General features: G+C 41.0%; 1 protein-coding gene across 3 annotated transcripts; it reads left to right on the forward strand.

The window, feature by feature from the left end:
- Window positions 1-791: 791 nt before the first annotated feature.
- On the forward strand, window positions 792-21,862 carry prr5l (proline rich 5 like). 3 transcript variants are annotated; one of them, XM_029758514.1, is made up of 11 exons: window positions 792-1,138; window positions 5,407-5,605; window positions 5,756-5,787; window positions 7,029-7,159; window positions 13,592-13,672; window positions 13,946-13,994; window positions 17,496-17,553; window positions 18,022-18,113; window positions 18,499-18,633; window positions 18,961-19,081; window positions 21,165-21,862. In XM_029758514.1, the coding sequence occupies exons 4-11, from the start codon at window positions 7,038-7,040 to the stop codon at window positions 21,542-21,544; spliced, it is 1,038 nt and encodes a 345-aa protein (XP_029614374.1). In that variant the 5' UTR covers window positions 792-1,138; window positions 5,407-5,605; window positions 5,756-5,787; window positions 7,029-7,037; the 3' UTR covers window positions 21,545-21,862. The 3 variants fall into 3 exon arrangements, with proteins under 3 accessions (XP_029614374.1, XP_029614375.1, XP_029614373.1); XM_029758515.1 differs by lacking the exon at window positions 5,407-5,605; XM_029758513.1 differs by lacking the exons at window positions 5,407-5,605; window positions 5,756-5,787 and having other exon boundaries at window positions 793-1,138.
- The last annotated feature ends 3,797 nt before the right edge of the window (window positions 21,863-25,659 follow it).

Raw genomic sequence — 25,659 nt, forward strand, 5'->3', positions numbered from 1 at the left:
AGCCTGATCCTTTTTCTTGACTGAAAATCAACCTGATGATTCCCTCAGTGGGGTTTTGACTTTCTTGAGCACGTTCAAGAGTCTGGAACTTCACGTTGACATGGTAAACTGTCAAGTAGATGTCAGGTAGAAGGTTATTTTGAGAGAATCAAGGGATTTATTGTTTGGTCAGGGTGGAAAAATGGATTGATCTTATATCACCCTGTTTCATTTTACTCTTATCAAAATCACAACACTTTGAAGTTTAAATGTTTACCTGTTAGGATTGCACAATAATAATGGATTGTAAAAATACAATATGTGCAGGCCTAGTTGCATCAACATGTATGGTGATAGTGGAGGGTTTAGAAATGTTTTTTTGTAGGCCTATAAATTGAAATTATATTGGTAGGCAAAATTGCATTTCTTCACACTAAATGTGTGACAAGTCAGTACTTGACTTCATTAATCCTAGACGAAGCCTGCAGTTGGCTTGTGTAATGAACAGTATAATTTGATATAACATATTATACAAATTACAATGCTAGTAGTTAGGTACAAAATAGTATACTGTGCAGTGTGCAATAGTTCCAACACAGTTATTGTGAAGCATCTAGGCCTATGCTTTTATTGTTGAATTTAGTGAAAGTCAATATTGTATTAAAGACGACCATTTCCTAAAAACTCCCTATCAATTCTGCAACAACTCACATAACTTTATTATAGGCTATAATAAACCGTTATAATGCTTCCGCTTACAGAGAGCGGTGATCACTTCATGAATATTTAAACAGTTAAGTATTCCGTAACAATCGGTGTCGGGGAGGAGGGGCAGGCACCACGAGAGAATGAACGAACTCTATAGATGTGTATTGATGAAAGTCACACTTGTAAGCGCGAGCGTCGTCCGATACTTTGTAGTAGAAAGTACCAGATGTAGCAAATAGCCTTCAAGCTAATGCAACTCTTTATGGGCTGAAATATTTAGACGACGAGACTAAAACCCAAGGACCTTTCAATTGGTTGAATTTCATAATTTGCTAGTTCAAAGAGGTATAGGCTACACATGCTTAATACACGAATTTGAAATTGTCGCCAAAGGACGCCGCTGTGCGCTAGACACGGCAATTGAAGAGTAGTTGAAGTGAGCTTGTAAAAGGTAAGATACGGTTTAAAATATGTTTGTTTACAAAATGTGTTCAAATTAGCCCAGCCTACTTCTAAAGATTAATATTCACTTTGACACTCACACTTATAATATATGTTTTCTGTCTTTCAACTTCTCGAGATTCTGATTTGCCATCTTGAAGTTTCTTCCCAAATGAGCGTGTGTGTGTGTGTGTGTGTGTGTCAGTGAACGTAAAGACGGCAGTAAAAAACTGCACACATATGTAGAAAATGTACTCAAACCACTGAATAACATCTCCAATCTGAATTTTTCAGGACTGAGCATGCTGCCTGTTACTCCTTGGTAGTTCAGCCTGGTCTCATAGACTAATAGTGACATAGTCAATGTAAATCCCGGACATCCAAATTACTATGATATATTATGTTTGTTATAAAAAAAAGGTAATATTTAGCAACCCAAAAATGCCGATACCGATTAATGGGCCGATTTTTAAGTATGTATGTATGTATGTATGTATGTATGTATGTATGTATGTATGTATGTATGTATATATGTGTAATAATGACAATTACAACAATACTGAATGAACAATGAACACTTTATCTTATTATAATATATAAATAAAATCAATTTAGTCTCAAATAAATAATGAAACATGTACAATTTAGTTTAGATATTGCAAAAACACAGTGTTGGAGAAGAAAGTAAAAGTGCAATATGTGCCATGTAAAAAAGCTGACGTTTAAGTTCCTTGCTCAGAACATGAGATCATATGAAAGCTAGTGGTTCCTTTTAACATGAGTCTTCAATATTCCCAGGTAAGAAGTTTTAGGTTGTAGTTATTATAGGAATTATAGGACTATTTCTCTCTATACCATTTGTATTTCATATACCTTTGACTATTGGATGTTCTTATAGGCACTATAGTATTGCCAGCCTAATCTCGGGAGTTGATAGGCTTGAAGTCATAAACAGAGCTGTGCTTCAAGCATTGCTAAGAGCTGCCAGCAAACGCAGTAAAATGCTGTTTGAATGAATGCTTACGAGACTGCTGCTGCCTACCACCGCTCAGTCAGACTGCTCTATCAAATATCAAATCATAGACTTAATTATAATATAATAAACACACAAAATACGAGCCTTAGGTCATTAATATGGTCAAATCCGGAAACAATCATTTCGAAAAAAATACTTTTATTCTTTCAGTGAAATACGGAACCATTCTGTATTTTATTGAACGGGTGGGAACCCTAAGTCTAAATATTGCTGTTACATTGCACAACCTTCAATGTTATGTCATAATTATGTAAAATTCTGGCAAATTAATTACGGTCTTTGTTAGGAAGAAATGGTCTTCACACAGTTCTCAACGAGCCAGGCGGCCCAAACTGCTGCATATATCCTGACTCTGCTTGCACTGAACGCAAGAGAAGTGACACAATTTTCCTAGTTAATATTGCCTGCTAACATGAATTTCTTTTAACTAAATATGCAGGTTTAAAAATATATACTTGTGTATTGATTTTAAGAAAGGCATTGTTGTTTATGGTTAGGTACATTTGTGCAACAATTGTGCTTTTTTCACGAATGCGCTTTTGTTAAATCATCACCCGTTTGGCGAAGTTGAAGCAGGCTGTGATTCGATGATAAATTAACAGGCACCACATTGATTATATGCAATGCAGGACAAGCTAGTTAACCTAGTAATATCATCAACCATGTGCAGTTAACTAGTGATTATGTTAAGATTGATTGTTTTTTATAAGATAAGTTTAATGCTAGCTAGCAACTTACCTTGGCTCCTTGCCACAAGGTTCTTTTGATGCTGCACTCGCGCAACAGGTGGTCAGCCTGCCACGCAGTCTCCTCGTGGATTGCAATGTAATCGGCCATAATCGGCGTCCAAAAATGCTGATTACCAATTGTTATGAAAAATCGGCCCAAATTTTTTGTCCATGGCGATTAACCTAACTCCTAGCCTTAACCCCTAACCCCTAGTCTATTTAACGTTAGCCATCTAACTAACGTTAGGAACCTAACTAATGTTAGCCACAACAAATTGGAATTATTAACAAATACACTACCATTCAAAAGTTTGGGGTCACTTAGAAATGTCCTTGTTTTTGAAAGAAAATCATATTTTATGTCCATTAAAATAATATCAAATTGATCAGAAATACAGTGTAGACATTGTTAATGTTGTAAATTACTATTGTAGTTGGAAACGGCTGATTCTTTATGGAATATCTACATATGCGTACAGAGGCCCATTATCAGCAACCATCACTCCTGTGTTCCAATGGCACGTTGTGTTAGCTAATCCAAGTGTATCATTTTAAAAGGCTAATTGATCATTAGAAAACCCTTTTGCAATTATGTTAGCACAGCTGAAAACTGTTCTGCTGATTAAAGAAGCAATAAAACTGGCCTTTAGACTAGTTGAGTATCTGGAGCATCAGCATTTGTGGTTTCGATTACAGGCTCAAAATGGCCAGAAACAAAGACCTTTCCTCTGAATCTCGTCAGTCTGTTCTTGTTCTGAGAAATGATGGCTATTCAATGCAAGAAATTGCCCAGGAACTGACGATCTCGTACAACGCTGTGTACTACTCCCTTCACAGAACAGCGCAAACTGTCTCTAACCAGAATAGAAAAAGGAGTGGGAGGCCCTGGTGCACAACTGAGCAAGAGGACAAGTACATTAGAGTGTCTAGTTTGAGAAACAGACGCCTCACAAGTCCTCAACTTGCAGCTTCATTAAATAGTACCCGCAAAACACCAGTCTCAACGTCAACAGTGAAGAGGCGACTCTGGGATGCTGGCCGACTAGGCAGAGTTCCTCTGTCCAGTGTCTGTGTTCTTTTGTCCATCTTAATCTTTTCTTTTTATTGGCCAGTCTGAGATATGGCTTTCTTTGCAACTCTGCCTAGAAGACATATTATATTATACGAGATGGAAGATGGACCTCCACAAATGTATACATACCATACGAAATGTAACATATCATACCAAGTGGAGGGAGACATATTTACGTTTACCATGTTACGTCTACCCATGAGTCCAAGTTGCAGCAGTTTGATGCACCTTTATAGGAAAATACAGTAAAGGTGGTTGACGCTAAGATGACAGTCATTGCAGCCTATGGCCTGCTTGTGTGTGTGACACTCCTCGCTGATAATAATTACCACTATTAACTCCTACTGCTGATTAGGGAAGGAATTAGATCTTTAGAATGTCACTGAAGGTTGTAAGTACTTAGTCAAAGAGGCAAGGTAACATCCAGTGTTGGCGATACCAAGCCTGTGGAAATAGAGTGCAGGTGCTGATTCAAAGAGAATGAGAGATGGAGAAGTAGAAAGCTCTGTGTTGATCAAAAATAGTAGTCCCTAACATTCACACAGCCTAACAACAAACTGCGTCTACAAGCAATGATGCTACATCTTGAATTGCTACGCTCGCATTAGAGTTTGGTACGGTACGGTACGGTAAAGAAATGCATAGGTCAGTACAATATAATACAGTAGTGTAGAGTTTGGTACAGTACGGTAAAGAAATGTAGAGTGGAGAATAGGTCAGTATTTGTATTTGTATAATACAGTAGAGTAGTGTTTGGTACAGTACAGTAAAGAAATGTGGATTATAGGTCAGTACAATATAATACAGTAGAGGAGAGTTTGGTACAGTACAGTACGGTAAAGAAATGTAGAGTGGAGTATAGGTCAGTACAATATAATACAGTAGAGGAGAGTTTGGTACAGTACAGTACGGTAAAGAAATGTAGAGTGGAGTATAGGTCAGTACAATATAATACAGTAGAGTAGAGTTTGGTACAGTACGGTAAAGAAATGTAGAGTGGAGTATAGGTCAGTACAATATAATACAGTAGAGTAGAGTTTGGTACAGTACGGTAAAGAAATGTAGAGTGGAGTATAGGTCAGTACAACATAATACAGTAGAGTAGAGTTTGGTACAGTACAGTATAGCACAATTCCTTTTGTATAGAGTTGTATGGTTTCTTTGACTTTGTAATCCAAGGCTTTTGTTTGGCATAATTGTTTTTCAATTTAAAAGTATTTCAGTGTCATTCTGTTACCATATAATTGCCCTACTACTACCATCCCCTATCCAGTCATCTACAGATCTGTGATAAACATTGTATTTATGGATGCATTTTGAAAGTATACATTCATAGTGCCCACTACCCTAGTCTCAATTAAGGCGACCCAGGTGGCTAATAGTCCAGCCCTCATGTTGCAGAGTTCCCCACAAACCCTCACTCTGATTTCTTCTTGGATCAGGGCAAATGGAAGCACCCGGGATGGGTGCACACAAGCATGCTATTGTTTATTTTCATCTGGCCTGCCAAACAGAGAACAGAGAGAGAGGTGATTGCTAAATACTTATTTAGTGTTGCCAGGCTACCCTCAGTGGAGTGCACAAAGGGACAGCATTAGAGGGGACGCAGAGCAGAGCACGAAGGCGAGAGAAAAAAAGGAGGTGCAGAATAATTTTTCATTTACAGCTTTTCGATGTTCTTTCTAATTTTGGATCTGCGCTTGATGAGGACACATGTACATAAGTCACGTACTCTCTCTCTCTCTCTCTGTCTCTCTGTCTCTCTTTCTCTCTCATTTCATTTGTACACAGACAGGCCCAACTGAGCTGGTCATAACACATCCGTAAGTCTTAACCAATTCTTTCACGCAAGCAAGGGTTGGCCCACATATCTTGAATATTAGGCATTGCGCCTCTTTAAAGGAGTGGTGGGTGCTGTTGCTTCTTCTCTCATTCTACAGAGTAGATTGGGGAGGTAGGGATACTTTCTGACACCCAGATGTGTGTGGGATGGGGTGACGTGGTGGGTACAGGCGGGGCGGCGGTGTGTGTGTTCACCAGCTTGTGTGTGCATGTCTCTCTCAAGTGTGTACCGTAGGTGTTTGCTAGCTTGTGTTTTGTGCAAGTCTGTGTGTGATTGTTTATGTACCAGGCCAGCTTGTGCATGAGTGCCTTTTCAATGCGTGGGAAAGAGTGCATGTGCGTTGTTTACAACATTTGGTGGCATTCACCACCCTCCCTTCCCCTTCATGTGGGCTTCCTGCTCTCTCTGTCAGTGGGTGACTTGAGTCTAAAAGCTGTGCGATGGCCCACCTCCTGTCACCTTGTCCCTTATCTAATTTTAGTTTACCAAGCTCTCGACACAGCGTTATTTTTGTGGCCCGGCTCACAAGCTATCCATATATCTGTGCGGAACGCCGAATCCCATTAAACTGCTGTTCTCAGGCACTTATTATAGCCTAGTGTAGCCTAGCTTAGCCACTCTTCTCTTACCTAACCAACCCAGGCTTTTGGCGGTTGGCCCTTTCATTAGGGCACAGTTTGTGCTGTAAACAGTACTGAGGTTTGGGTTAGAGCAGTAAGGCAGGAAGCTAATGGACGAGAGGAAGTTGACATGACTGAACAGCGGGGGTTCACCACCTCGCTGCTTTCGGAATGATACAGGCTCTCTCGTATTGAGACAACATAAGCATACATACCTGCTGTGAGAGCGAGTGTCTGTGTCTTCCCCCTCAGACACGGTTTCGCTTAGTGAACTTACTCGCTCACTGTAGCGGTTTACTGTACACACACAAACACATTTTGTGTGAGTGTTGTAGCCAAAGTATTTTGGTTTCAGTCTTCGTCTACGCCAGTGGCTGTTGATTCTGAAACTTTCACAATGTCACACCTAGTCTTCCATCCATGCGGTCTATTCAGTAGAATGAACGGCTTTAGCATTGGAGGCAGAAATGCACTGTCTAGCTCATACACAGACTTCTATACCGCAGGATAAATGATTATTTATTTCATTGGCAATGTCATGATCTTTTAGTTGCACCCAATTGAATAGCCATTATTAACCACTGACTTGTGTTTTATGCAGGCCTGGTGCATGATGGGATCTTTTCGGAGGCCCCGTCCTCGCTTTATGAGCTCGCCCGTGCTGACGGACCTCGCCTGCTTCCACGCCAGCTCGGTCGGCCAGCAGCTGTCCAACACCAGCGTCTGGAATAGGTGGGTGAGCCTCCTCATCTGTGTGAACCACGTCCAACACTGCTTTTAAATGTGTGTGTTTGAGTGTGTGAAACACGTTTCTCTTTTGATACATCTCTGACAGAGGGTCCATACCAGCCATTACATACTAAACTGACTTTGGTTTGCTTTCAAATGGGAAGCAATTAGATTTGATACATATCATATCTCTTTGTGCCTCACTTTATTTCCCTAAAATGTCCAAAGAGAACATGATAGGAAATGACAGGATAAATAATGTTGGAATCCCACCAGGAAGTTTTTAGAGGATGTGGGTTATGTGTATATTAGTAAGTGTACGGGTTGGAACAGGAAGACCTGCGATGGTCTCTTTCCTCTCTGACCACCCCATCACTCGCAATCTGCAAAAAATGTGGATAGTACTGTTGAGCTGGCGGTTTTGAACATGTTCACTACGGAAACAGAAGCTAACTCTTTATTTCGATATGGAAATGTGTCAGACTGCTCTCCCCCTCCACTTCTCTCAGGAAGTGAATAGAGCATTTGACAGGATGTTTTGTGGGAAGCGGATGGGGCAGCGGGCGCTTCGGCTGCTAAGAGGTCACTTCCGCTAAACCCCAGAGGTGCTACTGAGGCGCTTGGCGTGCTCTTTGTCCACGCAAAGCAGGGGGTCTTTCCATAGGTGTGGAGTTTGTGTCCTTGGTCACATGGTCACCGGCCGCCGCCACAGCTTGAACGGCACAGTCCTCCACAGCGAAGAGCCGAAGTCACAATGTACGCTGCACTGTTTTGATCTGATAGTGGACCGCCCTAAACTAGAACAAAAGGCCAATGCAAAGTTTTCACAAGCCCTATTTTCCTTTCTAATTCCTTCAGCTCTACAAAAGTGCCCAGGGGGTATGGGCTAGGGGTTGATTCTGAACAGTACCTTTACACAGCTTTGCTACACAATGAAAAGGTTTATGAAACCCCCAAGGCCATGTTATGACAATATGTTATGTCATGTTATGAAAATATCTGCAGAGGGGCTTTAAATGGATATCTGGTTTTCACTGTTTACAGTATGTCCATGCCTCCCTGTTGCAAAATGCATCATACTTCACACCTCTTTTCCTACATTGGAGAATTCATATTCAGGAAATGTTGCAGGGCACTAATTCTCCACGGTGGGTTGTTATCAAGATAAGTTTAAAAAAAAATGTCATTAACATGACTCAAGACATACACTGAGTATACATAACATTAAGGACACCTGGTCTTTCCATGACATAGACAGAACAGGTGAATACAGGTGAAAGATATGATCCCTTATTGATGTCACTTGTTAAATCAACTGGTGTATATGAAGGGGAGGAGACAGGTTAAAGAAGTATTTTTAAACCTTGAGACATTTGAGACATGGATTGTGTATGTGTGCCATTCAGAGGGTGAATGGGAAAGACTGGGCAAATGGAATGGGCAAAACCTTCCGTGGGAATTAACGGGAATATATGGGAATTAATGAAAATATATGAAAATTAATATTAATACCATTTAAATGTAGATGTTTTTTGCATTGGATATATTTACCATTTCATATGGAGACAGAAACATAAACCTTTTACCTTATCATAAGTAGACATAATTGCAAATGATTAAATTTCTTCCAATAGAAATGTTAAAAAAACGATTTAGTTACAAATTAAACTTTAATTAAACGAGTTAACTATTCACATGGGATGATTTCACTGAACAACAAAAGAAAGGAAGTATTGAATGAGCCCCAATTATCCATCATATCTCCCCCAAAAAATATCAACATACATCTGTAAAATGATAGTCTAGAAACTAAAGCTTTGGTTGTCTTCCTCTCAGGCTTCCATGTCTTCTCCCTGGACCTCCTCAATATCCACCTCTTGAACATCAGGCCTCATCTTCACTGTCACTTTCCAACCTTGTTGAGGATGGCTCGTTGTCAGACTCAAAAAGCCTCAAATTTGCCCGGATGGCCACCAATTTTTCAACCCTTGTATTGGTCAGCCTGTTGCGTGCTTTGGTGTGTGTGTTCCCAATAAAGGACTAGTTGCGCTCTGAGGCGGCTGATGTTGGTGGGATTTGGAGGATGATGGAGGCAACAGGGGAAAGAGCCTCAGATCCACAAAATCTCTTCCACCAGGTGGCTGATGAGATATGTTGGCAAGACTGCTATATTGCATCTCCATCCCAAAGCCCTTGCTTGGAAGTGTACTTTGCCAGACTGCCAAGAGCCTTGCCCTCATCCAGGCCAAGGTGGCGAGACATGGTAGTGATGACACCATAGGCCTTGTTGATCTCTGCACCAGACAGGATGCTCTTGCCAGCATACTTGGGGTCCAACATGTATGGGCTTCAGGCAGAAGTCTTCATGCTTTTTGATGTATTTCAGAACTGCAGTTTCCTCTGCTTGGAGCAAAAGTGGGCTGGGCAGTACGGATTTATTTTCTTACATCTGCATGCAGAGTCTGAACATCAGACAGGATGACATTGTCTCCCTCAATCCGTGCAATGGCTACTGCTATAGGTTTCAGAAGTTTCAGGCTGCTTACCACTCTCTCCCAAAATACATCATCCAGGAGGATACTCTCGATGGGGCTGTCCATATCGGCAGACTGTGGTATGGCCATTTCTTGGAGAGACTCCTTCCCCTCCAGGAGACTGTCAAACATGATGACAACACAACCCCAATGGGTGTTGCTGGGCAGCTTCAATGTGGTGCTCTTATTCTTCTCACTTTGCTTGGTGAGGTAGATTGCTGCTATAACTTGATGACCCTTCACATACCTAACCATTTCCTTAGCTCTCTTGTAGAGATGCATGAGCAGCACAGCCAATGGGTGCGATGTAAGGGTAGGACTCAACTTTAGACCAAGCAGCCTTCATGTTCGCAGCATTGTCTGTCACCAGTGCAAATACCTTACATTTACATTTTTTTTTTTTACATTTTAGTCATTTAGCAGACGCTCTTATCCAGAGCAACTTACAGTAGTGAATGCATACATTTCATACATTATTATTTTTTTTTCCTGTGCTGGCCCCCCGTGGGAATCAAACCCACAACCCTGGTGTTGCAAACACCATGCTCTACCAACTGAGCTACAGGGAAGGCTAGACCTTTTCTGGTCCAAGCTCATTGATGACTTCCTTCAGCTCATCTGCAATGTAGAGACCAGTGTGTCTGTTGTCCCTTGTATCTGTGCTCTTGTAGAGTACTGGTTGATGGGTGGAGATGATGTAGTTCATTATTCCTTGCCCTCAAACATTCAACCACCCATCAGAGATGATTGCAGTACAGTCTGCTTTCTCTATGATTTGCTTGACCTTCACTTGAACTCTGTTGAACTCTGCATCCAGCAAATGAGTAGATAAAGCATGTCTGGTTGGAGGGGTGTATGCTGGGCGAAGAACAATCAGAAATCTCCTCCAATACACATTACCTGTGAGCATCAAAGGTAAACCAGTTGCATACACGGCTCGAGCAAGACATTCATCAGCATTTCTCTGACTACGTTCCTCCATTGAGTCAAACAAACTTCTGATTCCAGGAGGACCATGAGCTGTTGCTATCGATAAGGTGTCTGATTCATCATTTTCACCTCCAATAGAAGTAGTGGGACTTTTGTCAGAGGTTGCTTGTTGTGAGCGCTGAGGGAACTTTATGCACTTGGCCAGATGATTCTGCATCTTTGTTGCATTGTTCACATATGATTTGGCACAGTATTTGCAAATGTACACAGCTTTTCCTTCTACATTAGCTGCAGTGAAATGTCTCCACATATCAGATAATGCCCGTGGCATTTTCCTGTAAAGATGAGAAAAAAATGAGTAAAAAAAAACGAATACAATTCCATGTACAGATAAATAGTTAAGTAGTTAGATTAAACAACTCCTTTGTAAGATACATGTTTTAAAATGAAACATGTATGGAAATAGGTGAATTAACCAGTCTGGGAACGTGGGACGCTTGCGTCCCACCCTAGTCAACAGCCAGTGTAATCGCGTCGCGCGAAATACAAATACCTCTATATGCTATAACTTCAATTTCTCAAACATATGACTATTTTACACCATTTTATAGATACACCTCTCCTGAATCGAACCACGTTGTCCAATTTCAAAAAGGCTTTACAGCACAAGCAAAACATTAGATTATGTTAGGAGAGTACCCTGCCAAAAATAATCACAATGCCATTTTCAAAGCAACTAGCATGCATCACAAATACCCAAAACACAGCTAAATGCAGCACTAACCTTTGACAATCTTCATCAGATGACACTCCTAGGACATCATGTTACACAATACATGCATTTTTTGTTCGATAAAGTTCAAATTTATATATAAAAACAGCATTTTACATCGGCGCATGACGTTCAGAAAATATTTTCCCTCAAATGCTTCCGGTGGATCAGCGCTACAATTTACAAAATTACTATTCGAAAACATTGTTAAAATGTAATATTGTCATTCAAAGAATTATAGATTAACATCTCGTGAATGCAACCGCATTGCCAGATTTAAAAATAACTTTACTGGGAAATCACACTTTGCAATAAACAACGTGGTATGCTCAGAAAAATAGGCTAGGCGATACATGTTAGCGCCATCTTGGAACCATCTAAAATCAAATATACTATTGTAAATATTCCCTTACCTTTGATTATCTTCATCAGAAGGCACTTCCAGGGATCCCAGGTCCACAACAAATGTAGTTTTGTTAATTTATGTCCCAATAGTTCCTTCTTGTTAGCGCGTTCCGAAGGCTACTCATAATGTACTGAAGCGCGCGGGATTTGTCGTCACGAATGTGCAAAAAAAAATATTTACGTTCGTTCAAACATGTCAAACGTTGTATAACATAAATCTTTAGGGCCTTTTTCAACCAGAGCTTCAATAATATTCAAGGCGGACGATTGCATTGTCTTACTAAACGTTTCAGAACAAAAGGGTTCCCATGGGCGCCCGCGTCATAGTAGTAATGGCCCTCCCCCTGTGACCAACTTCCCAAGCCTCTCTTTGGGTCAGTTTCTACCATAGAAGACTCAAACCACTTTGTAAAGACTGTTGACATCTAGTGGAAGCCTTAGGAAGTGCTAAATGATTAATAAGTCCCTGTGTGTTTCAATGGCAAAGGCTTGAAGTGATTCCACACATCAGATTTCCACTTCCTGTTAGGATTTGTCTCAGGGTTTTGACTGCCATATAAGTTCTGTTATACTCACAGACACCATTCAAACAGTTTTAGAAACTTTAGAGTGTTTTCTTTCCAAATCTACTAATTATATGCATATTCTAGTAACTGGGCAGGAGTAGTAACCAGATTAAATCGGGTACGTTTTTTATCCGGCCGTGCAAATACTGCCCCATAGCCCCAACAGGTTATTAACACTCCTCAGTTAGGCTCAAGCAAGCTAAAACCCACACGGAAGCAAAAACTAACTAGCAGAAAGTGTTAAGTTCGAAATTATTTAAACACACTGCTGTAGGCTACTATTTACTAGTTAACAAAAATATTATGCATGTCATATAAAATATATTCACCCCAGCCAGTAGTGTAATCAAAACTTACCAGAAAGCATGTAGTCCTTGGCTCAGACAGTGTAGTAGTGTGGGCTCAGTAGCATCTCATTAGTGTGCAAGATCTTGAGAATCATCTGTACATGTGATATAAGAGTGCACTGCACATGTGATGGAAGAATGCACTGTGAATGCAGAAGGTTGCAATTCCATTGAATTGGGGATAGTTTAACCAAAATATGCCACAATACCTCGAATTGCCTTATGTGTATCCCACAAAAAAGGTTCACTGTAATAAGCGAATGATTTTTTTAAATGAATTTATGCAAAATTCCCCAAATTCCCGTGCTTAACTTCTATGGAAAAATTCAGGAAATTTACCGGAAAGTTTACGAGCCTTTGCAACCCTAGGCAAGACAAAATATTTAAGTGCCTTTGAACGGGGTATAGTAGGTGCCATGCGCACCAGTTTGTGTCAAGAACTGCAACGCTGCTGGGTTTTTCACGCTCAACAGTTTCCCGTGTGTATCAAGAATGGTCCACCACCCAAAGGACATCCAGCCAACTTGACACAACTGTGGGAAGCATTGGAGTCAACATAGAACAGCATCCCTGTGGAACGCTTTTGACACCTTGTAGAGTCCATGCCCCGACGAATTTAGGCTTTTCTAAGGGCAAAGGGATGCAACTCAATATTAGGAAGGTGTTCCCGAATGTTTGGTATACTCAGTGTATGATTGACTTATTAGACAAAATGAGGCAACCTAATCACCATCTATCACAATCAGCCATCTCTCAGAAAAGTTTAAATACGGTCCTATTGATCTCAGCCAGAGCTTCCCATTTGCCAGGCAGTTGAGGCTCCCTCACCTATGCCCTCTGACCTATGATCTCTGACCTGACCCTGTGTTTCTGTCCCTTAGCGTCCAAACAGCCGTGATCAAAGTGTTCCAGGGTGGAGCGTTGCAAGCTAATGAGCTTTACACCCTCAATGAGAGCATCAGGTAAGGTTGAATTGACAGTCTAGATCCTGTAAGAGCTTTGTGACTTCACCGCACACTGCAGGAAGCTTTGGAGATAGGGTCCTCCTTGTTTTGTTCTTGTAACCCAGATAAGGCCTTAGTGGAATCAACATAAAGGAAAGGAGACATCAAAATGTTTACACCCCCTTTGATTTAGGGCACTGCTGTATGTCAATACTTTTATAAAGTGCGTTTTAAATCAATGTTTTTCTTTCACGTTATTAGCTAGTGTCCCATTGTTCTGTGTCCTTTTAGATGGCTCCTCAAGACCGAGTTGGGCTCGTTCATCACAGAGTACTTCCAGGTATGCTCTTTCCCCTTGCATGTACTGTAGATTCACCACCCAAAATGATCAAAGGAATAGTTTGCTTAATATAATGCAGATGTAGGTACATATGTAGTTTATTTAGGGACTTAATAGCCATATCAGGTTTGTAAGTAAGGATTTTTGCCCCATTCATTCCAAAAGACCCTTTCAAACTTTCCAGTCAAATGTGTTTGTAAGGTGTTTTAGGAAAATGCCTCAATAAGAAGAATTTAAAAACAGTCTGGGTGAGTGTCAAGAGCCAAGGTACCTGGAAAATCATATACATGTGTCAAATGTAGTAATAATAAGTAATTCATATATTTATTTATTTTTCAATTGAAGTGAAAAGTGTTTTGGTGTTTTAATAAACTGAATTTAGATTGCTGTCTTAATTATTTGTCCTAAAATACCAGTTGAGCCAGTGGCGATTTTAGCATGTAAATCTTGGTGGGGCAAACTCCCCCCAAAAATGGAGATGCATGCCAGCAAAGCCACTACACTACACTTACACAACACAACACTAAACATCATATGAAGTGCACTATAACGGTGACAAACGGTGCCCACAAACTGTTAGGGCCTACTTAAAGCTGTCCCAACAGTAGTCCCAACAGCAGTCTCAACACCTTACCACTGCTACACCTGGCTATCAGCGGAGCCTTGTCTGGCAGCGAAACAGTGGTCCCCTGTGGCTCAGTTGGTAGAGCATGGTGTTTGCAACGCCAGGGTTGTTGGCTCGATACCCACGGGGGACCAGTACGGGGGGAAAAAAATATATGTATGAAATGTATTCACTACTGTAAGTCGCTCTGGATAAGAGCGTCTGCTAAAATGTAAAATGTAATTCAGCCTCATTTACTGCCTTTAAAAAATATAGCTGATGTGGCTGACTTGCTTAAGCAAATGTGGTTTCTACTGACAATTGAGATGTACAAATTATGGCATACTGGGACGACGAGTGGATGAGAGGCAATCCGTAATTTCGATTAAGACATTAACGAGCGAGCTAGGACGGACGTAGTCAATATAACTATTTGTTCAGCACTTTTGAAATGTACAGCGATAGAATTCAGAACATGGGCCGTTCTTACGGTATTCTCACTGTACACCAAGTCAGAACCGTAGGATAAATAAGGGGGCGCATATGCAGACAATGAAAGCTCTTACAATATTCAATGATTACATTTCTTTAAAACAGGCTATAGGCTACATGCACCACCAAGTCAGAACAGTAGGCTAAATTATGAGGGGGAAAGGGGACCAAATTATTAGGGTGAGGCACATGGGCAAGTAACGGCTTACTACACAACATACACTTTGTTAGGCTCTGACAAACAGAGTGAAAAACTAACAGACAACTAGTCAAAGCTCAAACCAAGTTTATCCACCAAATGGGTCAAACAGCTGCAAAGACAAAGACATGGTTCCACCAGCACAAGTATTTATACACCCCTTTAGGCGGAGTCTCCTCCTTTTCTCTAAACACTACATCTTTGTTGCTAGGCAGGAAGTTAAGTGATGTGGGTAATAAACTGTTCCTTCTCCCTTCATGTGACCTGACCTGACCTCGGCCCCCCCATTCCTCACTAATCCACAGCTATCCACCCTTATCAGTGACCGCAACCATGTGATTGCCTTTTGCCTTACTTAGTAACTTCGCAGGCCCTTGGCTCTTATCCGCCCTCAATTGACCCCACCATATACATTCCTCCTACATATAACCATTAACTTCTGGTGTAGCAAGTATTTCAAATGACATCACAACAACTCAGTATTAATTTCTTAGCTACAGTATACATATCTCCCTGGCATATTACATAATTTCTGAAGCAGCATACAATACATTTTTTGACTCACCTTGTTGTGCTGTGCTCACTTGAACAGGAAGTGGCGCGGCGGACCTTCGTGGGCAAATTTTGTCATCAAACTTTGTCATCAAAGTCTGGCATTCTCTGGATTTATGGTGCTTTCAAGACAACTGGGAACTCTGTAAAGGTTGAATCATGACGTCAGTGATCTTCAGTTCGTAGCTCTAGAAAGAGGCTTGAGTTCCCGACTCTGAATTCCGAGTTGGAAGACCATTCAAAATGTATTTTCCCAGTCAGAGCTAGTTTTTTTCCCGAGGTCACAGTTGTCTTGAACTCACTGAAGTCTGAGATTTCCCAGTTCCGAGTTTCCAGTTGTTTTGAACGCGGCAGAAGTCATGCTGAATTGACAGCATTGCCAATGTTGAATGTTTATCCTTTTAAGCTTGGAAAAGAGATCCTTAAACCCAGACTTGGACCACACACCCACTCCACTGAATAGCAGGCTAGTGATTGCTTTGCAATGCTTGCAGTTAGCCACTGATTCCTTCCAAACCACTCATTGTTGAATTTGCAATTTCCAATGTGTTATGTAATGTTTCTGTCCAACGGCCGATGAGCACCAATACGTTTAATCTGTAAATGATCTTCATAATTTCTCTTCATATGGCAAGAATTGAAAAGGATTTGCCAGTAGATTGTCGACTTCATCCATGATGATGACTGCCAGCTTACTAGCTAAGATTTTGAAAGTATGATGTTGACATAATCAGTCCAATCAAAGCTACTGTAGATATAACATGATTTGACGTCTTTTTATCTGTGGCCAATGACCTTGAGCCTTCTTGGATGGGCACTTCTAATGTAACTCTATGGCAGCGCCCAAGGGGCTTGAATTTTCGAGCTCTCCCTGTAGATTTTGCGGTGAGGTAGTGTCCCCATAAGTAACAACACTGAGCCAATCACGGCGCAACTAGAGAACATTACCAACCCCTACACTCCGTATATTCCGCTGGCTGCCCCACCGCCACAGAAAGCACTGAGCTAGGCTGAAACACCTGCATTTTGGAGTTGCCTTACTCAAGAAAGCAAAAAAGAACATGTTTGTATGTGGCTTTATTAACTCAACTATTTTTTTTTGTTCGCAAACTTATATGTGACACGTACACATGCCAAAATAACATGCTAAACAGGTGGGGCTCTGCCACTGAGTTGAGCAATGGTCAAATTACTTTTTTGAATCCATCAAGCCTCAATCAGAAGTGGAAGTGTGTGTTCCATTGCAGTGTCAGTTGAGGTGTGACACAACACATTGATTTACCAGCTCCTCTATATGCAATGAGCAGATTTTCTTTTGCTTAGTGCTTTTCTGTGCATTTGTTGATCCATTATTCAGTCAGCATAGAACTGATTATTTTAAAGGGGTTGAAACCTGTTCATTCTGAACGTTGGTTATAAATATCCCCTTTTCTACGTGTTTTGGATAGGACACAAATGAACACCTCCTTTCCGCAACCTTACACCAACTGGCATGTGAGATGCATTTCATTTGCACACCAGATGTCCCTCATGTCGATTTTAATAGAGTCATTGGCCTCAGCCATGTAAGAAAACTTCAAACTGTTACTGTTTCCTTGAATTTAAAAACATACGTTTCTAACATTTAATCTTTCTTTCTTACAATTTGTCCTAGAATCAACTCTTGACCAAAGGCCTGTCACATATTCTGGAGAAGATTAGACTATATGAGGGTAAGTGTACCATCTGCGCCATGAAACATTGCAAACAATTTGGCTAGTTTGCATTTAAGGAAGTTACTTTGTTCACAGCGAGATGGTCAGGGTATTTTCCCAAGTTCTTATTCTTGGGAGGCATTCCTCAGTTGGAACTGATTGATGACAGGTATCTACTGTAACCACTTGTGTTTTTACCCTATTAAACCTCTCATAAGGACACAGAGGAATGAGAGTGAGATCTGAGCCTCATGCAAAGAGAGATTATTTGTGACTGACCACCTCGATTCGGTCTTTTGTAGCATTAAAGCGTTATGTGTAATAGCAATTCAATAGTAAAACTCCTTATCCAAGTGCCACATTGCTTTCCACCTGTCCAATGCTTTCAGACTCAGGGAACAAAGGCTCTGTGAAAGGACTTAGATCTGTTCCATTTGTCACAGTGTCATCTAATGGTGGTTCATTTGTCCCTCCCATTCTCCTCAGATGACAGTCAACTCCTTATCCTGTCCGAGATGTGGGTCAGGTTCTTCACTGGGATCTTGCCCACGCTCCAGGCTATATTCTATCCTGTTCAGGTACTGCCAACATACAGCCCGTCCTTTCGCTGAGACTTTAAACCGACTGCCTGACCCTCAGTGATCAGTACAAATCCCATGGCACTTGGTTTATACAGTAGGGGTGTTATTAATCCTGCCGTCCTGGCTTAATTCCGAAACTGGCTGCTCATTCTACTGCACACAGCCAGATAGGGACAATCCTCTCCTGCCCCTGTCAGTGTAGGGCCAGACCTCTTTTTCTCTCTCTCCTTCCCTCTCTCAATTACAGCCTCTGCTTTTTGCCATACTCTTTCGTTTATTTGGCATCTTGAAGTCCTCCTAGCCCTTTACTGTAATGTTGCCATCTAATTTCATCCCTCATGAACATCATTAGTTTATGTGTGTTTTTTTTCTGTGAGTGCAGGGTCAGGAGCTTACCGTCAGACAGATGGCTCTACTGGGCTTCAGAGACCTGGTCCTGTTGAAGCTCTCCCTAGAAGACCTACTGCCCATTGCCACAGTCCCCCCAGCCATCACACAAATGCTGCTGATTCTGCAGGTAAGCTTACTTCTACAGCTGTCATTGTAATCTGGACATGTAGACACCTTATGTGACAATTGTCACCACATATAGTAGAATAATAATAGTTAGTACATGTAGCTTCTAAACCCCTGTGGGTCAGTTGCAGTGAAAGCTGAAGTACTACATGGCAAATCAGAGCCTGGCTCTGTGGCAAATGAACATAACATTATCTCACATCGTAATATGAAGTTAATGCAATAGGGTTCAAAGTGAGGCCTCTGTGTCAACTGTCTGTGTTGAGCACCGTCCCATGCTTACTCACAGTGTATCTGTCCATGTTTCTGTCATTGTATCTATCCACAGGGCACCCATGAGTCTAACGGGCCCAGTCAAGAGTACTATCAGCTAGAGGGATTGGTCGAGACAGTCATCTCGCCTTACCTGGGGAACATCCTCCACGTTAGCAACACCAACTGCTTCGTAGGTGAGTGGCCTGGGTCACAACAAAGCATAGTATAAGCTTTGGTCCCACTTTTTGTAGTAAGATGAAGTGTTTTTTTTTCTTCCCTAATCATATTGTATTTTGAACAATAATGAACAATTAACAAAAGAGTAAAATAGTACTTGTTTTCAAAAGAAGCATTAACAGCAATTTGACCAGTTCTTTTAATAAGAAGGAGAATGTGTGATCCCTTTATCGTGGCCCCCAGGCTCTATTAGGGGAAATAAGCCTTGAAAACCCTAACTAGGCTTCTATGGCATGACAAATCACATAAACCACTTAAAAAACATCACCAGAGCCTGCAAATCTGCATTTGATCACATTTCTTATCCCACTGGCCTGGAACTGGCTAGCACATACACTTTCTGTATTGCACTCTTACTCCCCTTCCCCAGTGTAGTTGTTTCGATGATTGGGATGGTCGTGACATCATGCACTAAACTAGAGCATGCAGATATCCCAGAGTAATTAAAGGCCCAATGCAACAGTTTTTATATCAATATCAAATCATTTCAGGGTAACAATTAAGTACCTTACTGTAATAGATTTCCATTAAAATGGGCAAAAATAGCTTTTGGGAGTGGTCTGAGTGGGGAAGGGAAAACCAGCTGTTATTGGCAGAGAGGTTTGGAACTCGCTTTGTTATTGGTCTATTAACCAATTTACAGCATGGTGATGTCACAATGGAATGCCAAAACTCCCGCCCATGCAAACCTGCTGATTAAAAGGTCCTGTGTAAATTGTATTTTCAACCAGCAACTACAGTGCCAGCAACTACAGTATTCACACCCCTTGACTTTCTCCACATTTTGTTGTGTTACAGCCTGCGTTTAAATTTAGATTTTTTGGCACTGGCCTACACACAATACCCCATAATGTCTAAGTGGAATAATGTTTTTTGACATTTTTACAAATTAATTAAAAATGAAAGCTGAAATGTCTTGAGTCAATAAGTATTCAACCCCTTTGTTATGGCAAGACTAAGTAAGTGCAGGAGTAAACATATGCTTATTGAGTCACATAGTAAGTTGCATGGACTTTAAAATGAATTTTGAATGACTCTGTACCCCACACATACAATTATCTGTAAGGTCTCTCAGTCGAACAGTGAATTTCAAACACAGACCAGGGAGGTTTTTCCAATGCCTCGCAAAGAAGGGCACCTATTGGTAGATGGGTAATAATAAATGGATTTCCCTTTGAGCATGGTGAAGTTATTAATTACACTTTGGATGGTGTATAAATACAACCGGTCACTACAAAGATACAGGCGTCCTTCCTAACTCAATTGCCGGAGAGGAACGAAACCGCTCAGGGATTTCACCATGATACCAATGGTGACTTTAAAACAGTTACAGAGTTTAATGGCTGTGATAGGAGAAAACTGAGGATGGATCAACAACATTGTACTTACTTCACAAAACGAACCTAATTGACACAGTGAAAAGAAGGAAGCTTATACAGAATAAAAAATATTCCAAAACATGCATGCTGTTTGATACAAGGCACTAAGGTAATACTGCCAAAAAAATGTGATAAAGCATTTTCTGTCCTGAATACAAAGTGTTATGTTTGAGACAAATCCAATACAACACATTATTGAGTACCACTCTCCATATTTTCAAACATAGTGGTACAGTAGCTGAATCATGTTATGGGTGTGCTTGTAATTGTTATGTTTTTCCGGATGAAAAATAAATAGAATAGAGCTAAGCACAGGCAAAATCCTAGAGGAAAATCTGGTTGAGTCTGCTTTCCACCAGACACTGGGAGATTAATTCAGGAATACTTCCTGAAGGCACTGTATCAGGAAATAGGACTAATAAAAAAATATTTTGCACTGTTAGTTTCATCAGGTGTTGTACAATATGATAGAAAAACACTGGAAACAAACATAATTTTGACTACTGGGCCTTTAACAATTGTTCTTGAATTAGGACTGGTGAACTACATTGCATTGCATTTATCCAATGCATACTCATCAGGAGTTGACTGTATTACTTTCAAACAATAGCAGAGAAATACTCAAACAGGTGTTTTCCTCTTCTTCTTCCTATATCCCTAGAATGCCGTGCACCACTTTCCAGGTTAAGAGGAGTGGCACAACCAGAGATCACTGTTACTCATCATCATGCCTCAAACTCCTCCTCTCTGGCTCCCCTAGTGGAGCAGGAGGGGGAATCCTACCTGGAGAAGGTGGGAGGAGTCCGACGTCACACAGTGGCCAATGCACACTCCGACATATGGCTGCTCTCAGCTTCTGGTAGGATGCAGCCTGGGATGGAGGAGGACAGTGGTGGCGGTGGTGGGAATGTGATGGCAGGCAACGGCATGCGGCCCAGGCCTTTCTCCAGCCATCCAGACATCCTGGAATCCCCACTGGGTGTGGTGGGGCCCTTTAGAAAGCAGAGATCGACAGAAATCAGCTGCCATCCTCCCAGCTAACCAGTGATAGCGGCTGGAGACCATTGTTGTTATTGATTCCTGGATACTGAGGGGATAAAAACCATCTCTGAGTGCGAGCAGGGTGGTTGAGTGGAGTCGCTGTCACCCAAGGGCTTTCCCTCCTCTGTGCTCAGAGGCCAAAATGTGGAAACAGTTGATTGTCTCCGTACAGCTCTGTTTCCCTACGTGCCAACACGTCAGATCTATTTTATTCCTGGGACGCATTCCTCGGTTGAAACTGATTGATGACAGGTATCTACTGTAACAGCTCGTGTTTTTACCCTATTAAACCTCTCATGAGGAAACAGAGGAATGACAGTGAGATCTGAGCCTCATGTAAAGAAAGTATATTTGTGACTCCGTAGACTCACAGCTAGAAAAATTGTATATCATACACTGCAGTTGAGGAACAAATGGGAAAGTATTTCTGCTTTGAAAGTTGAAAAACTTGTAACCCCACTTTTGAGAAAATGGCCCTTGAATGTTTGGTACACCTACATGGAGAGCTCTTCTTATTCTACACCCATTCAGCATCGTTCACACCCTCTTAAGACTTAGCCCCACCCATCTCTTTCACGTGTGAGGCAATGTGCTAAACAGTGAGTATGGAAGTGTACAACAAAAGATTTCAAGACTAAAGGCTGGTTTATACTACTTCTATCGACATGTCTGTATACAGTTGTCACAGTGACATCATGAACATTCTATTGTCATCCGACATCAAACTTGTTGTTGTCGTTATGTAAAAATTATTAACAAAAAAATGACAGGCTTCATGACATCAGCAGCCTGGGGGTCCAAAATAGCATAACTGGTGCGTATTAACACCAATAAACCCATCTGTTAAAAAATTAAAAGCAACTTTCTAAACAATGTTTTTGGTTAGTTTCTAGCTTGTTAGAAGGTGTAAATGGTACAGTGAAATGGTTACTTGAATAGTGGAGTCTTTTGTTTAGACATGTAGCTAGCTAGCTAAACAATTAACCATAATCCCAACTCATAACGTTACTACCCTGCATGAATCTACAGGTAGATAAAGCTAACCAACTAGCTGGGTTCAATGTTAGCTAGCTAGCTAACATTAGGCTATAACTAGCAATACAAATGGCTCTGAGATATGAATAACATTACTACACAGATCATACATGTAACATTAACTTGCCAGCCAGCCAGCCAGCTAACGTTAGCTTTAACTTGAGCTTTAACAGTGAGCTTTAACTTGCAATGAAAATGACTTTCTGACAAAATATATATGAAAATGTAGCTAGCTACATGGAGGAACGTTTCTCCATCTCTGTCACGGATGCCATGCTTGCCCTTAGTTTGAAGATGTAATCCAGACAGGTGCTTTAAACAACAGCCTTATGTGCTCTCTTTTCGACCGCCTACACATTTGCAATCATACGCCTAAATCTCCTTAGCTATCATACTCTGCTTCCACCGGTCATTCCACTGATTTCAAAACTCGGTCCTCCAGAAAGTGGAGAGCCTTAGCAACATTTGTGCAGTTCTTCATGACATTTTTCAAAAAAGCAGCATTAGAAAGGATTACCTACACATACTGATCAGCTTATGTTATAGACAGAAGCGTGCTACATGGCAGACCAATCTGAACTTATCTCTCGGCATGTCCAGCACATCCATTATCTCAGCCAATCATGGCTAGCGGGAAGGTTCCTCGCTTTTTCTGTGGCTAAACCAACTAGGCTCGTAATATAACAATTTTGTTTGTATTTAAAGATGGCATACAAGTTTGTTTTTAAGGCACATGAAAGTTCACATGTTCCAGAAGGCATTTCTGCCAAAAACTGCATTGTTATAAAAATAAAAATAATATGTTCAAATGCCTCTCCTGTGAAGTTGTGACGCGCGACTTACGCCTACTTTCCTGAAACGAGTAACATTGCACTGTGTAAGAGTCACCATTGCGAGGAATGTCTATGCTGCTGAGTTAACACAAAAGACAAACCCTTCGGTAACATGGGGTGTAAGGGATTAGGGACTGAAACCGGAAAGCCCTTTCTGCCACTGATGTAGTACTCCAAACCGGTCTGGAGACCACATACTCCAGACCACATATTGAGTGTCTCGGTCTTGTCTCGGATACATTTTTACTCGGTCTTGACTCAGTCTGGGACAGTGGAGACTCATAATTTCTTCCCGAGACTAGCTGAGTAAAAGAATTATCAGCTTCCATTCAGTCAGCGCATGAAACCGCTTCGCCAGGCCAAATATATACACTCCTTTATTGAAACATTAAAATCTTAACACCTATAGAAACCTGAGCTTCCTACTTTACTCGTAACATTACTGTCCTTAACATTAACACTGTTTTATTTCTTTACTTACCTATTGTTCGCCTAATACCTTTTTTGCACTATTGGTTAGAGCCTGTAAGTAAGCATTTCACTGTAAGGTCTACACCTGTTGTATTCGGCGCACGTGACAAACTTTGATTTGATTAGGTTTCAATAGGAGATAAGATATTCATGTTTCAAGAAAGGAGTGTATATATTTGGCCTGGCGAAGCGGTTTTATGTGCTGACTGAGTGAAAGCTGATAATTTAGTTTTTTACTCAGCTGGTCTTGGCTGGTCTCGGGAAGAAATTGCAAGTCCTCATTATCCAAGACTGAGTCAAGGCCGAGTAAAAATGTATCCGAAACAAGACCGAGACACTGAATATGTGGTCTGGAGTATGTGGTCTCCAGATTTATCTCCCCTGAGACCACCAAAGAAAAATCCTGATTAGATCTTTTTTTCTCTTCAGTATTAACCCCTTTCTTTCCAACCAAAACTGAAGTGATTTAATCATCACTGAAAACATAATTCTAATTATTATTTTATAAATCCTTAGCCCTTCTTTGAAGGCTTAGAAGGCCCTCGTTGTTCCCCACTGTGTTTGGGCTAATAATAATTTCTAGAGTGTCTCTATTTTCCCTCAGCATGCATTTATTTTATCTGAATGTATAAATATGTTGTTCTGAAATATGAACCCAGAAATACTGGACATTTAGAACTCTTATTATGGTAGTGATTTGACAAAATTACAATCATTGTCCTGAATTAGACTTGCTTTTTTCTGGTCTCGGTCTTGACTCTGTCTCAGACCCCTTGTCCCCTTCCGGTCTTGGTCTTGACTTGGACTCAATTTGCTCTGGTTTTGAATCGGTCTCACTTTAGGTGTTCTCCAACACAACACTACTTTCTGCCTATTCGAAGTTCAATGTACAATGTGATTGACTATTTTTACCAGCAAGCTACACTTTACATACGAAGTAACAGTGGTATTTTCTTGTGGCAAGGCCTAACAGAGTGCATACTTTAGCCAGGCGTCAGGTGGAACTGGTATGCGCATACTGTGAATCCAGCCTGCTACGCTGGATGCATGAGCAGTGTATGAATGAAGTTATGAGTGAAATTATGCTTCCGGTTTATTTTATACACACCGGCATGCATCTCCTGCCCATCAAACATTTGATAAAGTGGTTATGTGATACGATGACAGTGTAGATGCTCCAAAGCCTACAATGATGGGATGCTTACGATATGCCTGTAAAGAAGCAGCTCTGTAAGTTACCAAGTTTGATAATTCAGGTTTTAAAACTGGCATCTCATTGTTCAGTCAATTTTGTGTGAATTTGTTTGTTTAATCAATAATATATTTTTACTAATAAAAGTCATACCCATGGACATTACCGTTCAAAAGTTTGGGGTCACTTAGAAATTTCCTGAAGATCTCATACAACTCTGTGTAATACTCCCTTCACAGAACAGTGCAAACTGGCTCTAACCAGAATAGAAAGAGGAGTGGGAGGCCACGGTGCACAACTGAGCAAGAAGACAAGTACATTAGAGTGTCTAGTTTGAGAAATATACACCTAACAAGTCCTCAAATGGCAGCATCATTAAATAGTACCCTCAAAACACCAGTCTCAACGTCAACATTATTGAGGCGACTCCGGGATGCTGGCCAAAACTTGGGGAGCCAAATAAAGCCATTTGGCCCTCGGGCTGCCAGTTGGGGAACCCTGCTATACATCATCCCTGAGTTGATAAAAGTTCACATTTAATTGACCTCATCCACAGTCATAAAAAGTCCACTTTATTTTCACTA

Source organism: Salmo trutta, chromosome 7 (assembly GCF_901001165.1).
Source record: "Salmo trutta chromosome 7, fSalTru1.1, whole genome shotgun sequence".
Classification (NCBI taxonomy): Eukaryota; Metazoa; Chordata; class Actinopteri; order Salmoniformes; family Salmonidae; genus Salmo; species Salmo trutta.